General features: G+C 44.5%; 3 protein-coding genes across 6 annotated transcripts; 1 reads left to right on the forward strand and 2 right to left on the reverse strand.

The window, feature by feature from the left end:
• On the forward strand, positions 1-6,730 carry gad3 (glutamate decarboxylase 3). Its single transcript, XM_062481701.1, has 15 exons — positions 1-160; positions 1,243-1,377; positions 1,945-2,187; positions 2,340-2,430; positions 2,654-2,766; positions 3,237-3,352; positions 3,513-3,592; positions 3,751-3,805; positions 3,960-4,076; positions 4,757-4,821; positions 4,930-5,008; positions 5,284-5,433; positions 5,742-5,849; positions 5,981-6,070; positions 6,169-6,730. The coding sequence occupies exons 1-15, from the start codon at positions 139-141 to the stop codon at positions 6,340-6,342; spliced, it is 1,638 nt and encodes a 545-aa protein (XP_062337685.1). The 5' UTR covers positions 1-138; the 3' UTR covers positions 6,343-6,730.
• Positions 6,731-6,862: 132 nt separating this feature from the next.
• On the reverse strand, positions 6,863-9,732 carry rnf152 (ring finger protein 152). Of its 2 annotated transcripts, none has more exons than XM_062481703.1 (2): positions 9,651-9,732; positions 6,863-8,690 (listed from the first exon to the last, which is right to left on the reverse strand). In XM_062481703.1, the coding sequence occupies exon 2, from the start codon at positions 8,536-8,538 to the stop codon at positions 7,540-7,542; it is 999 nt and encodes a 332-aa protein (XP_062337687.1). In that variant the 5' UTR covers positions 8,539-8,690; positions 9,651-9,732; the 3' UTR covers positions 6,863-7,539. The 2 variants fall into 2 exon arrangements, with proteins under 2 accessions (XP_062337687.1, XP_062337686.1); XM_062481702.1 differs by having other exon boundaries at positions 9,660-9,713.
• Positions 9,733-9,945: 213 nt separating this feature from the next.
• Positions 9,946-14,045, reverse strand: buc2l (bucky ball 2-like). 3 transcript variants are annotated; one of them, XM_062481969.1, is made up of 6 exons: positions 13,922-14,045; positions 13,377-13,639; positions 10,757-13,147; positions 10,450-10,557; positions 10,267-10,372; positions 9,946-10,056 (listed from the first exon to the last, which is right to left on the reverse strand). In XM_062481969.1, the coding sequence occupies exons 2-5, from the start codon at positions 13,636-13,638 to the stop codon at positions 10,299-10,301; spliced, it is 2,835 nt and encodes a 944-aa protein (XP_062337953.1). In that variant the 5' UTR covers position 13,639; positions 13,922-14,045; the 3' UTR covers positions 9,946-10,056; positions 10,267-10,298. The 3 variants fall into 3 exon arrangements, with proteins under 3 accessions (XP_062337953.1, XP_062337952.1, XP_062337951.1); XM_062481968.1 differs by having other exon boundaries at positions 10,267-10,376; XM_062481967.1 differs by having other exon boundaries at positions 10,267-10,388.
• Between the last annotated feature and the right edge of the window lie 516 nt (positions 14,046-14,561).

Genomic DNA, 14,561 nt, shown 5'->3' on the forward strand with positions numbered 1-14,561 from the left:
CAAGAGGGTGGTTTTGACAGTTCAGGTTGAAAACGCACCCGCCCTACACTTAGGTACTTCAGTCAACACAGCTTCACAGGGTGCAGAACCAAACTTTTTCACACTACCGGACCTCGTCTCACTGCATGTTAGCTCACCATGGATTACATTCACCTCGCAAGTAAGATTTGAATTAATTTCGTAAGAAAGCTGTTGAAGTAGCCCACTGAATGCTTTAACAGTTGGCATTTAGTTGAAACACCAATAGCAAATCTAAGTTTGGATCTCTAACCGAGACCCCAACATCACATTTGACACTCGTTACTAGCCAGCTGGAGATCGATTTAAAACCGATTGTAGCCTACACAAAATTCAAATATCTTCGCCTTTTCATCTTTATAATAGCAAATTTGCTATTCAATTACGGTATGCACAGAGAAGTATGTCTATACCGAACTGTTACGCAAATTGTAATTTCCAGTGTAAATGTAAACTGAGATGATTGTGTGGGTGTTTGTATAGGCCCTACACTTGTTAGAAATATGGTCAGGATTCTCAACCCTTAACGATTTGTATGCTGAAAATAATTTATCTCTACAATGGGATTTCATTCCATATAATTCAGTAGGCTACGGACCATTCAGAGCACAAGTGTCACATGACACATCGGAAAGAAGATTGAGAAAATCCTGGTCTTGATTCTTGACATCTTTGGAAAAGTGTTATTTATCTCTTTCTGCACTGAAGAAATTCCTCGCCCAATTCCCGGAGGCACTCTGACATACCAAACAGGGAGGGAGGTGGTTGTGTAAAATAATTGGTTAACCCTCGTGCTGCCTTCGGGTCACATGACCCAAAGGTTCATAACGAACCATCGTTGTGTTTACCCAATTTTACCCAATACAAAAACAAATACAAATAATTTTATTTTAACCTTCGCAATGTGGGGGGTCTGAGACAGCCCAACGGTTAAAAGAAAATGCTTCACTTTGTTTTTGTATGCGGTAAAGTTGTCGCAATACGACGGTGGGTCACAATGACTGATGGGTCAGAACGACCCGAAGATAACACAAGGGTTAATAATTGGTTGATCCCTTGGCCGACCTTGGAACCAACGCGCTGCGATGCAAAATGCACATGATGAATATATCAACGCTTGTATATGTGTGTATGCTTAAACTCGATGGCCCGCCTGTGTACCATATTCACCACATAGCTTGTGTAGGCCACATGCAGCTAGATGACTTGTTATGTGAACTACAGACAACAGCACTAAGCCTGGTGGGAGGCTATCAAAGGACAAGCAAGAGATTGGCTCCCCTGACATTACCCATGATGCACCACTGCCCAGGGAAAAGGCCGACATCCCCTCAGATTTCAGTGGCATTTACGGCAAAGGTGAGACGCAAAGGTCAAAGGTAAAACAGAGAGATGCACCTGCTGCACACTGCACTACCGTCACCATCACTCGTTGGCCTCTTCAACAAGGCCAAGGGACCACACTGACTCTAATGACTTCCTGCTTAAAACACACTGCTTTTTGCACTGCATTACAAAATTGTATCTTGTACATTTGTATTTTTATATTGTAAATTACGGCAACTTATATTTTATTGTATATTTTATTTAATTCTAATTCCACTTAGTACTGCTAGTTTATGTACCCTTAGTATAGATAGTCCACATATTTAAATTTTAGGTCCCTATATGTTTATTGTATGCACCTTCCTGCCAAAGCAAATTCCTTGTCTGTGCAAACTTTCATGGCGAATAAATCCCATTCTGATTCTGATCATTCAGGGACCAAAACCAACTGTTACAATGATGCAACTGCGTCATTGGCACCCTCCCCCCAAAACGAGTCCTTATCGATTTGAAAAAACCTCCTAAATTCTCATTCCAATTGATGTTACCTCAGGTTAAACCCCGCCTCCCTTGAAATGATGTTTATTACTTCCTGTTCAGACCTCCTCCCTTCTAGTGGTGGAGAGGAAGCCACCCGAGGATTCTTCCAGGAGCTGGTGAACCTCCTGCTGGGCTACGTGTGTCAATTGCAGCAGCGGAACTCCAAGATCTTGGACTTCCACCAACCCCACCAGCTGAAAGAGGGCCTGGAGGGCTTCAGTCTAGAGCTGCCTGACCAGCCTGACAACCTGGAACAGCTGCTAGTTGACTGTAGGGACACGCTGAAGTATGGAGTCAAAACTGGTAGGACCAGTAAATCACTATAGAATAAGTGGATAAGAGCATCTGCTAAATGACTAAATGTAAATGTACATCCTTGACTCACGATTTGTAGCTGTAACCACAAGTCTTACTTACTTACTTAATTTTTTGACTTGGACTTTTTCCTCTCCTAGGTCATCCTCGATTTTTCAACCAGTTATCCACTGGACTGGATGTGATTGGTCTAGCCGGCGAATGGCTGACGTCAACAGCTAATACAAACATGTAAGACATCAACCTGTCTCACAGTACAATGGACAGTCAATATCCCTTGAGAGGTGGGAGTGCAATCTAAAGTGAAAGGGATTGAAGGGGTGTTTCAACGGAGCTTCACACTAATCTAACTACTACAGCTTTTAACAGCTGAATTTGAACTACTGGAAAGCCAATACTTGTGGAGTATTTTATTGTTCGATTAATCGTACTGGTATTAATCTCCTCTATGAAGGTTTACATATGAGGTGTCCCCAGTATTCGTCCTCATGGAGCAAGTCGTGCTGAAGAAAATGCAAAAGATTGTGGGCTGGTCAGAGGAGGAAGGAGATGGAATCTTCTGTCCAGGTATGGGGATGTAGTTTTGGACCTGGTTACTTGTTCACAATGTCACACAAAGTTTGTCTGCCGTAAATAAACTTGTTTGAGGGGTTCACCGAATAATTGTGCATACCTTGTCGAATAAGGCCTTACCTACACGCAGCCTAGGTTCGGATCCGGCCTAGCCCCTTTGCCCTTTGTCTCCCCCCCCCCTCTCTATCTCTCTCTCTCCTAGCCTTTCCTGTCACACACACAAAAAAAAGAAAAGACAAAAATAAAATAAAACATGAAAAACAAGTCCCTCCCGGAGCATCTCGATGATCTCCTGGAACATGGGCCGCATCTTGGGGTTGTACTGCCAGCACATCTGCATCAGGTTGTGTCTGGGGGAGGAGGAAGGGATGTCATTGAATTGATGTCATTGTAGGAATTTTTATTATTATTATTTAATGTTTATTTATTATTATTTACTTGTTTCTGTCGCCCTGTTGTTCTAGGTGGCAGCATATCCAACCTCTATGGTATTCTTCTGGCTAGGTACTACTTCTACCCTGAAGTGAAGACAAAGGGGATGGCTGCCCTGCCAAGACTTGCCCTGTTCACCTCTGAACATGTAATGCTCCGCTCTGCTGGTCAAATCTGGGGAACTAATGCAGGAGTCCATAATTTATTTTTAGACCCTGTGTTTTAAATGATTCTAGTTACTCCTCAAACTGCCAAGATGAATCTGTGAATCCAAAGTTGACGGTTTCAAATTAGTTTTTTTCTTCCAGGGTCACTACTCATTTAAGAAGTCTGCTGCCGTTCTTGGAATTGGGAGTGAGAATGTTGTTCTAGTGAAATGTGATGACAGGTAGGATGGGGGAGGGGATGGACTTGACTGGGGGATGGGCGTGAATGGACAAGCTTTTGAATGTTTGTGGGGAAAAGACTGAAGAGATGTTTGCACACCTGCTGAACTGAGGGCAGACATAAAAGGTTTATGTGTGTGTCTGTGTTTATCCACCATAGAGGCAAGATGATTCCCTCAGAACTGGAGTCCCGTATCATCGCTGTCAAAGCCAAGGTAAAAAAACAAACAAAACAGCCCTAAACAAAAACGCAATCCTCTATTGTCACATCATTTTTTTGTAGACATTTGAGGCATTTTTATATTTATTATTATATATATATTTCTATCAAATTCTTAATACCATTATTATTTTGTGTTGTCTCTCCAGGGCTGCGTGCCGTTCTTCGTCAACGCCACCGCGGGCACCACAGTCTACGGAGCCTTTGACCCGATCCATGCCCTGGCAGACATCTGCCAGCGCCACAAGCTGTGGCTGCATGTGGATGTAACAAGTTCACACCTCATTCCTCGACCTGACTCTTCCAACAGTACTCTGCCTCTACTTTATGCCATTTCTCTTGTTTCGTCATCTTTCATCTCTTCATCTTCATTTTAGTCCTTTTGTCTACAACACCCCCCCCCTCTCACTGCAATGTTGGCTTCAAATAATAATGGGGCACAGTATTATATTTGTGGGGCCATAGCTGATATTAGAGTTTCTATAAGAGAGCTATTTGTTGGTTTGTTGTAACTGTCTTAAAATTATTGTACTCGCCGTGAAATATATTATTGTTGCTTGCTAACTACATGCTCTTATTATTCTTTCCTTTGGGACTTGTTTGGTTTTCACAATGTATGCTTCATGTTTGGCTACCTGCAATGTTTGGGGCTATCTCGTTGTTATGATCAGTGACCTATGCACTTTTGTAAAACTCTCTTGGAAGTCGCTTTGGATAAAAGCGTCTGCTAAATGCGTAAATGTAAATTTACAAAGTGCCCCCCTCGTGCAAACCAATAGCCCGCCCATCCAGTTTGTTCTGGAGCCGAGCCTGTCTTACTCGTCTCATTCGTTTCACACAACACTTACGTGACATGTCTTGGCTTGTCTCACTTTCAACATCTGATTGTCTTCTGGGTCCACCTTCTGTATGAGTTGTATACTTTGTGTGTATTGTCCTTGGACAGGCTGCTTGGGGAGGAGGGCTACTGATGTCCAGAATACACAGAGCTAAACTGCAGGGCATTGAACGGTAAATGTACAGCTCACTTCCTGTAAAAGAAATGACTGCGTAGCAGACAAATGTGAACGTGGAAACTCTCCAGAACTTTGGTGTTGACGTTTTTTTGGTCTTCACCAGAGCCTGGTCTGTCACCTGGAATCCCCACAAGATGATGGGGGTTCCTCTCCAGTGTTCCTCCTTCTTGGTGAAGAAAAAGGTGAGCATCGCCCTCTCTTACAGCTGTTCATCCAAAGTGGCTTGAATTGCACAAATTCATCTCTCTCTACCTCTCTGTCTCTCTATCTCTTTCTCTCGCTTTCTGCTTCTCTCTCGCTTTCTCTCCCTGTCTATTTCTCTATCCTTCCCCCCCCCCCCCCCTCTCTCTCTCTCTCTCTCTCTCTCTCCGTCTCTTTCTCTCTACCTCTTTCTCTCGCTTTCGCTTTCTCTCCCTGTCTATTTCTCTATCCTCTCTCTCGCGTCTCTTATTCCCAGGGTCTGCTGCAAGAGTGTAACCAGATGCATGCAGAGTATCTGTTCCAGTCAGACAAGAACTATGACCTGTCCTATGACACAGGAGACAAGACCATCCAGTGTGGTCGCCACGTCGACATCTTCAAGCTCTGGCTCATGTGGAAAGCCAAGGTCCACTTGCGCACCCCTCATGGAATTTGTCCAAAAATTGATCGACCAATCATCTTTCACACATAAGGGTCGATTCAACGGGTTTCAAAATTCGTCTTTGTCGATAGATCTATGAAACCTACCTCGTAGCTTCTCGACTGAACATACAGATATAAAGTGTTCAAGTCAAAAAGAACTTCATAAGCGATTGCCTGTTTTCATTAGAGCAAGCAACAGTATGCAGGAGGAGTCTACAGTGCATGATGGTAGACACTGACATATGTATACGCTGCATCTCACTCTCCTTCCATCCTTATATCTCTCCTCAGGGCTCTGAAGGTTTTGGCTCCCAGATCAACAAGTGCATGGGGAATGCAGAGTACTTGTTTGAAAAGCTACAACGCAGGACTGACTTTGAATTAGTCCTGAGAAGCAAAGTAAGTGTTTTTTGGGGTCAGACTTACAGGTCTGTGACGTAGATGGGAACCATCTGTCTTCTTGACACATGGCCTGCGTGGCAAACCTCATAACCTGTGATGTTTTTTTCTTGTCTGACCTCTCCGCTTAGCCTGAGCACAGTAACGTGTGTTTCTGGTACCTGCCCCCGAGCCTGAGGACTCTCCCCCCTGGTCCAGAGAGGAACAGGAGGCTGCATGAGGTCTGTCTGCCTGCCTGCCTCCTTGTATGTGTCTGTGTGTCCATGCCCATCTAATCTATTTTATCTAAGACTCTTAAGGCTCGTTTTTCTGTTCGCAGGTGGCACCAAAAATCAAAGCCAAGATGATGGAGCATGGCATGACCATGATCGGCTACCAACCGCTGGGTTCGAAGGTCAATTTCTTCAGATGTGTGTTCTCAAACCCGGCCACAAAGCCTGAGGATGTGGACTTCCTGTTAGATGAGATAGTGCAGCTTGGACAGGACCTGTGAGGCCAAACAGGTTAGGGTCCGCAGGCCTTGTCGTCTTCCCGTTGCAGGGATCCCAGAGAGACAGCTTGTTATTCTCCAGAGGCCTACGTGATGTGATGGTCTCGTAACTGATTTGACTAATTCTACAGAATTGCATGTTTACTTAGAAGTATCATGACTTAATTTCATGCCAACGCCATCTCAGCAGAATTATAAGCAGCAGAAAGGCTTTCAACAATATCCCCTTTTAAATGAAATGATTATTAGAAGTAGAAATAATGAACTGTCTATTAATTTAAACAAGTTTTTTTTTTATACATTTGATGGAATACTTTTATATATAGCATGCTTTATTGTACATTTACTGAATAATATAATTAATAAATGATGTTAATCCAAAGCGTGCTTTGCAGTTCATGTAATTTCAATGTAATGGTTAGTAAAACATTAAGTTTTTTGTATAATGATGGTCATGGCTGTTTCCACTATTGTACATTTACTGAATAATATAATTAATAAATGATGTTAATCCAAAGGGTGCTTTGCAGTTCATGTAATTTCAATGTAATGGTTAGTAAAACATTAAGTTTTTTGTATATTGATGGTCATGGCTGTTTCCACTATTGTACATTTACTGAATAATATAATTAATAAATGATGTTAATCCAAAGCGTGCTTTGCAGTTCATGTAATTTCAATGTAATGGTTAGTAAAACATTAAGTTTTTTGTATATTGATGGTCATGGCTGTTTCCACTACATACAACAGTTCAATAGCACCACTTGGTGGTTAATAACTCATGCTGCTTTTTATGAGCTTTGATTGCTTTGCAGTAAATGAAACCGAGGAAAAGGGAAGAGTGAAGATTTCTCTGAATGTGTACTGAGTTTATTTAGGGTGAGAGTAGAAAGGTGAACACACAAAAATGGTTAAACTTAAGGTAATGTTGATTTAATTTTAATATATGAAGCAATTTCAATTGGATGAACATTTACACAATCCCTGCGCAGAATTCGGTTTATTCGCCATGTATGTTATACAAACACGGAATTTACTGTGGCAAGGAGGTGCAAATACTAAACATATACGAATCTTAAATTAAGTAAAGGTACAGAAGTTTAACTATTCCTAAGAACTAAACAATCTAAGAATAAAACAATTTATATATAAAATAAAATATATATAAAAATAAGAATAAGAATGCTCCTCCAGTCTCATTCAGTTGCAGGATATCATACGAAAGCGCGTAGAGTTGCAATTCACCATCGTCAGAAAGAAACACACAAAGACAAACAGGGCAACCCCCACCACTACTACTGCGCACACTTTGGTCCTCGATGTGCTCATACTAGCCTCCTCTTCCTCAAGCAAACCCCTCTCACTCTCCCCCCAGGTCTCTCCCACCCTCAGCCCCCTCTCCCAGAACACACTGCCCCCTATCCGTCCCTTAGGTAACATCGTTCCTGGCGTGGGGACTTCCTGTCCCTCCCTGGCCCTGCTCCTCCCCCCAGGTGGGGGGAACAGGTAGCAGGTGGTGCTTGGTAGCATGTTTATGAAAACAGACGTAAACGCTGCTCTCTGGGATGCCACCGTGGCGACAGCAGCCATTTTGTCTGGGTCGTCAGGGAGATGTGAGATGGAGAGGCTGGCAGGAAGTGGGGTGTGGTGGCGGCACCAGGGGCAGCGAATCACACAGCTCGTCGTCTTGACAGTTTGCTCGTTTCTCCCTAAGCTGCTCTGAACAATACTCAATTCCGTGATCTCTCTCAAATTGGTTCCCATCTCATTCTGCTCTGTCATCAACAGAGTACGATTGGCTCCCATCTCGTTCTGGTCAGTTGTCGTCTCACTCTGATTGCCTCTCATCTCGTTTTGGTTGATCTGATTGGCTCCCAGCTGGATCTGGTCAGTTGTCGTCTCACTCTGATTGCCTCTCATCTCGTTTTGGTTGATCTGATTGGCTCCCAGCTGGATCTGGCTGCGAGCCATGGTCATTTGTCTGAGGCAGAAGGAACAGCAGGAGTGGCTACACTCCAGCAGCTTGGCTCTCCTCCAGGAGCTGTAGATGTTAAGACAGATTCCACACTCCAACACGCAATCTGGGGAAGCCGCCTCCATTATGGCTGCCGGCCTGTTTTGCTGAGGTCTGCACGGCTGAACTTGTACTTCCAATGAACATACACTCCTATTGTTCTCAGGTTTTGACACCTTTGACATTCAAACCCATCAGTTAGATTCCATCAAGGGCTCCCTAAAGCCTGAAAGTCAGCAACTTGATGATAGGGTAATCCTATATGACAAGCCTAGGAACTGCACTCTTACACTCACAGATGATGAGATCCCCCTGCCATGCTCTGCTCATTAAGGACCTGACAAGAGATACAGAGAGAGAGAATTGTACTGAAGATAGTCACTGGGTAACAGTACAACACGCAAACCGGTGTCTGGACAGGAATGTTCAAATTTTTACCACAACTAAAGCACGTCATGAATTTAACTCATGAAAGCGCTAATATAATCTTCCTGTTCTACCGTTGATATCAAGCATAAGAGAAGGGAGAAGTCTGTTTCAGAAAGTATTTTGCAAGTAGGACAAGTTGTCTTTAACCCTTGTGTTATCTTCGGGTCATTCTGACCCATCAGTCATTGTGACCCACCGTCGTATTGCAACAACTTTACCGCATACAAAAACAAAGTGAAGCATTTTCTTTTAACCGTTGGGCTGTCTCAGACCCCCCACATTGCAAAGGTTAAAATAAAATTATTTTTATTTGTTTTTGTATTGGGTAAAATTGGGTTAACACAACGATGGTTCGTTATGAACCTTTGGGTCATGTGACCCGAAGGCAGCACAAGGGTTAAGAGAAAAGATACAAATATGTCCTTTCAAGTTCTTACAAGTACATGCATACCAACCAAACCGGATAATCCGTTTTTACAGACCTTACCAAACCCTTCTAATAAGCAACGTGTGAATGAGATAACAGAAATGTAATGGGTAAACCGAAGCTTGCAAAATAATACTGATTGACTCCCAAGGAAGGAAAGTTCAGGACAAAGTCCTTTTCTCATAGGCTACTCAAGATAATATACCCGAATCGAGTATTAATTCTCCAGGGTCGGTAATAAAACACTTTGAAAATGTGTGTACACATACGTACAACTTGATGGCTAAAGCTACTCAAACTGAATAAGATACCGTCACTCCTAACTGCCAGGAAAACTATTGATGACTTGAAATGCCATTTGAAGTCGCATATTCAAATTAAAATAAGCAAATGTACCAACGTTTCCCCAATATTGTATTGTAAAAGGTGCAAATATCTTACTGTAAATACCACTGTTCTTTGCCGTCTCATGCAGTTGCAGACTTCTAAAGTTCAACGCGCCTGCGTTGACTGCTTTATCACCTTGCAGTAGGTGCAAGTAGGCTACATGTCATTCTACAGCATAACAAATAGGGAAGCCAAATGAGCACTCATTTGGCAATGCTAGTAAACAATGACCGGACTGTGTAATTACTGATTAGGCTGACAATTTCAACCCCGTATAAAAAATATATATATAGGCCTATAATATACATTTACACATACACATGTATTCGAATAAGAACAGTGCGCGTCATTGAAAAAATATTATTTATTCATTTGAAAGTTTTAGTTAAGGGTTAGTTAGGTTAAAATTGAGGATCTTATTGACAGTCTTGTCAATTCAGTGGGTTCCTTCCATTTCCTCCTAAGACAAAACAGGCATCAACTTCAGCAGCACATTTAGGAGGTATTGAAACAATAACAAGACATGCCCAAAGTGTAATACCTTCCACACTCCAGAATGTAAATCATACTCAGTCATCAAAAACAGGAATAGCAGACATTTTCAAAGCAATCTTTAAACATGTCACCAACTACATGGAGCTCGGATAATGGTATAGAGCCCTTTAAATACCTCTTGGTTTTCTAGATCTGCCATGGTAGCCATTATAGGTCTCTCTTGTCTATTCCTTTGGCCTGTCCTCTGGTTGAAGGGCTTGTTGGTGGGATTGGTCTGGAACCTGTCTGGAGGAAACACTGGACATCAATTTAACCTGAAACACAAAGTACTCAAATGAATGTGACGTGTCCAACACACCCTGTTGGGGCCTGTTTTTCCATGGTACGTATTTCTTTGCGTTTCTCTGTCCGTGGCCAGTGTCGCTCCACTCCCTGTCGATCCTAGCCTTGTTGGCTCTCTTGGACTCTGCAAGAGAGGACATTCACGTTGTCAACTTATTCAACATGCTGTGGACATGGGGAACATGCAAAGTACTTAGTCTTCAGAGCTCATGTCTTAATATTCGAATGTAGACTTGGAGAGAAGCATTTCCAACAAAAATGCATGCGTGTAAAAAAGAAAGGAATGAAAAACACAACAGAAACCACATTTGCTACAGCCCTACCTGTTTTCCACTGAAATCCGTTGCCCCTGCGCTTGCCCTGACGCTTTGATGCATCAGGGGGCATGTTGCCCGGGTTGTCATCCCTTCCTGTGTGCAGGGGGCTCTTCCTGTAAGCGGCTGCGTGCTGCTTGGGCCTGTCCTCATCACTTCCTGTGTGCAGGGGGCTCTTCCTGTAAGCGACTGCGTGCTGCTTGGTCCTGTCCTCATCACTTCCTGTGTGCAGGGGGCTCTTCCTGTAAGGGGCTGCGTGCTGCTTGGGCCTGTCCTCATCACTTCCTGTGTGCAGGGGGCTCTTCCTGCAAGCGACTGCGTGCTGCTTGGGCCTGTCCTCATCACTTCCTGTGTGCAGGGGGCTCTTCCTGCAAGTGCCTGCCTGCTGCTTTGGCCTGTCCTCACAGGGGCAGTTTCTCTCCAGTAGTTTAAAGCACTGCAGGCCACAAGCCGTAGAGTGCCCCATATATGTAGGTATGGACATTGACGTCAAAGCATCCATGACCATCTTCTCCAACATCTGCTGGCTGGGTTCCTTAGGGCCATTTCTGTCCATTTCCTGCTCCAATTCCACTTCGTGTTTCCCATGGCCCCTCTCCACTTCTTCAATGTGTATGGAGATGGTGGGTTTAGGGTGCTCTGGAGAGCAGGGGTTCCTTGCCGCATCTAGAGCCCTCGGATTTGGACTGCACCGAGCCTTATGTTCATGTTCAATAGAACCTTCCAGAGTGCAATTTTTCGGATCCCTCTCCACGTTGGGGATTGTTGAGGGCAATGCTTGAGAACTTTCCAAATCAACTTTCTCCAAGAACTCAAAATTCAGACTTCTCTTGGGGTTGCCCTCCTGCTGCTGCTTGGAGTGACCAAGCTCTGACTCCATGTTGGGTCTTCTGTACAGGCCGTGTTTGTCTGAAGAGCTGAGGAAAACGTTCACATCCTGCTGGGAGGAGAGACGCAGCTTGCTGCAGTAGTAGACGTTTCCCTGGTCGGCCAGCCAGCTGGCGGAGGGGACGTAAGGGGGAAGAGAGTCCATCGAAGACTCAGAAAACAGCAGCTTCTGCCTGCTCTCCTTGGCAGCCATCATCCTCTTCAGCAATTGGGTTTGGCTGCTGTCGGTAGCGTCCGATTCCTTCTCCTTGATGACGTTCTCATAGTTCTGTGAGTCGTTCTGGATCAGCCAATCTGCTGAGGGCACGTAGGGGGCGAGAGAATCTACAGACCATACAGACTCATCTGCAATTTTCTTAAACTGGACATACTCAAAGGACTTCTGCTGTAGAACGGTGTCATCTTGATCACTCGTCTCAAGAACCCTCTGAGGGACGTTTTCTGGGTCCGGAAGATCATTTTGGATAAGCCACTCAGTTGATGGGTTGTAAGGGGCAAGCTGAGGGACATTCTCTGGGTTCAGAAGACCATTTTGGATAAGCCACTCAGTTGTTGGGATATAAGGGGCCAGTGACTCCACCGACCAGACTGACTCGTCGACCTTTCTGGGTCCCAAAATGTACTCGTGAAGTTTAAAAGGGAGCTTCAGTATTTTGGAATGGCTGTTGACCATCTCATCCATGACAACGTTGCAGTTTTCCGGGGTGAAGTCACCGTCCTCCGGAGTGAGGTCACAGTCCTCCGGGCTGTCACAGTCCTCCGAAATGAGGTCACATTCCTCCTTTTCCTCTTCTTCCTGTGGTTCCTTGTGCTCACACCTGGGAACGTCAGGTGTTTTTGTTACCGCTGGCGACCCTACCCCACCCATCAAGATGTCAGGGAAGGAGACCCGCCTCCCCTCGATGACATCATCGTCCCGGTTAGAAGAGCTACACACTGGGACCATGCTGTCTGTGGAGCAAACCGACATGTCAAAATGACCCAGGTCTGCGCCAACCCTCGCTAGCGCCTCTATGGAGATCCGACGAGATTGGGACTTTTTTCTTCCTGTAGGCGCGCCCACTCCCTTGCTTCTCCCCTTGTCCAGGAACAGGGCTTTTGAGGTACTGGAAGGGACCGAGTTCCTCTCCTCCTCAGGACAGCTTCCCGCTTTACCTTCGCTGGAACCAGGTGAGGAAGGGGCACTGGAGCTGGTCCCACGCCCTGAGTCTGAACCAGCCATCGGGTCTTTGTTTCCAAAGGCGGGCGAGGCTTTCCTGACGTCGGGAACCATGGGTTCTGTCTGGACCTCAGAGCTCACCGTCTCCCTGGGAAGGTAACCCGGGTTTTGTTGGAAGTGGAACCTTCTGTTGGGGTTCTGGGTCAGGTTCTGGTAGTGTGCAGCAGACTGGTGGTATGGTGGCTGAAGGACACGTCTGTAGTCTGCAGGGTGCAGCTGTGCGTGAGGGAGAACGTAGCCGGGAGGCTCCATGAACGCTGTGGGGGGGAATTGTGGCATGACCATGCCGTAACCTGAAACACATGGAGGGGGGGGGGGCACAGGCGATGGCATGATTTTACAGAAACAGTTAGCAGTGCGAGAAATTCCATTTGAACTTCGCATTGTAAAAAGTTGCAATAGCTTGCAAGAAAAGTTCTGTACTCAATGTTCATTTAAGTTCTTTAATGAACAGTTTCAACTTCCAAGTAACAAAAACTCAAACTAATAAAACATGACACTCCAATTTGCGTTTCTGCTTACCCATTCCTGGAAAGCCAGAGTAGGGGTTGTAAGGGATGGGCATGGGCCACTGGTAGTGCATGAGAGGAGGCATAGGGGGAGGCTGCATGTAGAAGTATGGCCTGGGCTGGTGGTGGTGTGGAGGGGGTGGGTGGATGGACCCATGGGCCCCTGTTCCTGGAGGGCCGTGCCCAGGGTTGGGTGCCTCAGTGCCGGGCAGAGGAACTGGCTGACGGGGCCCTGGTCGACCATGAGGCCCGTTCGCACACTGAGCGGCTGCCATACTGGGGGAGGGAAGGAGAAATGGACTGTAGTTGCCTCAGTGTCCCATCCTTTAAGATGCTACAAAATTAGCAAGACTAATTGTGTGTGGATACACATTTTAAACCTGAATAACAAATTGGGAATTGGTTTTGTAGTCAAAGTTGAAGGTACAAAACAAACATTGTAGAACCTGTCTTTACAATCAAAATTGTTAAGGTAGCATCTTAAAAAATAATTATTTTTAAACGTGTTAATGACAATGATTTGGATATCCGTAAAGAGCTAAAAGTATCTGACCTTACCTGTTTAACACCGGTGCAACAAAACCGAAACAAATTTGTCTCAAAGGAAACTGAATAAACTGAGAAGCCAAGCACACCAGACTTCAAGTAGATAATTAGAGGGGTGGGGTCTGGTCATGGATAGTAGGGATTGGTTAGTCTGAAAAACCATTCCACCAATCCACTTTTCTTGTGCTTCTGGAATTTACACAACAATGACAAAATTAGTGAAGGGTTAATTGGCCTTATACATGACAGAGGCAGACAAGATTTTCACAGTTCTGACTCAACATGTTGAGACTGGGTAGAGAAAGTCAGTTGAATTTTGGGTATGACAGCTCACGTTCAGATTTTCTAGTTTTCAAACGTAAATCGGAATTAGAAAATGTATTGGAATATAGTGTATTCAAACTAACTACAGTGCAGAAAGAAAACGTATGTCTGCTATATTATGTATCTTTTTTGGTAAGCCTGCATTGCAAAAGCAAAAATATGAGGGATTTTGGGAACAATCATGCACGCTTAATAAGTCAGAAATAGGAGTACATGTCATGGATTCAAATGACTGGTACAATTTGCAGAGCAAGCTTTACTCTTTATTAAACAAATGCTCAATGTATGACTCCATCGATGCAGAAAAAAAATATGCAAACTACCAATA

This window comes from Osmerus eperlanus, chromosome 16 (genome assembly GCF_963692335.1).
Source record: "Osmerus eperlanus chromosome 16, fOsmEpe2.1, whole genome shotgun sequence".
NCBI lineage: Eukaryota > Metazoa > Chordata > Actinopteri > Osmeriformes > Osmeridae > Osmerus > Osmerus eperlanus.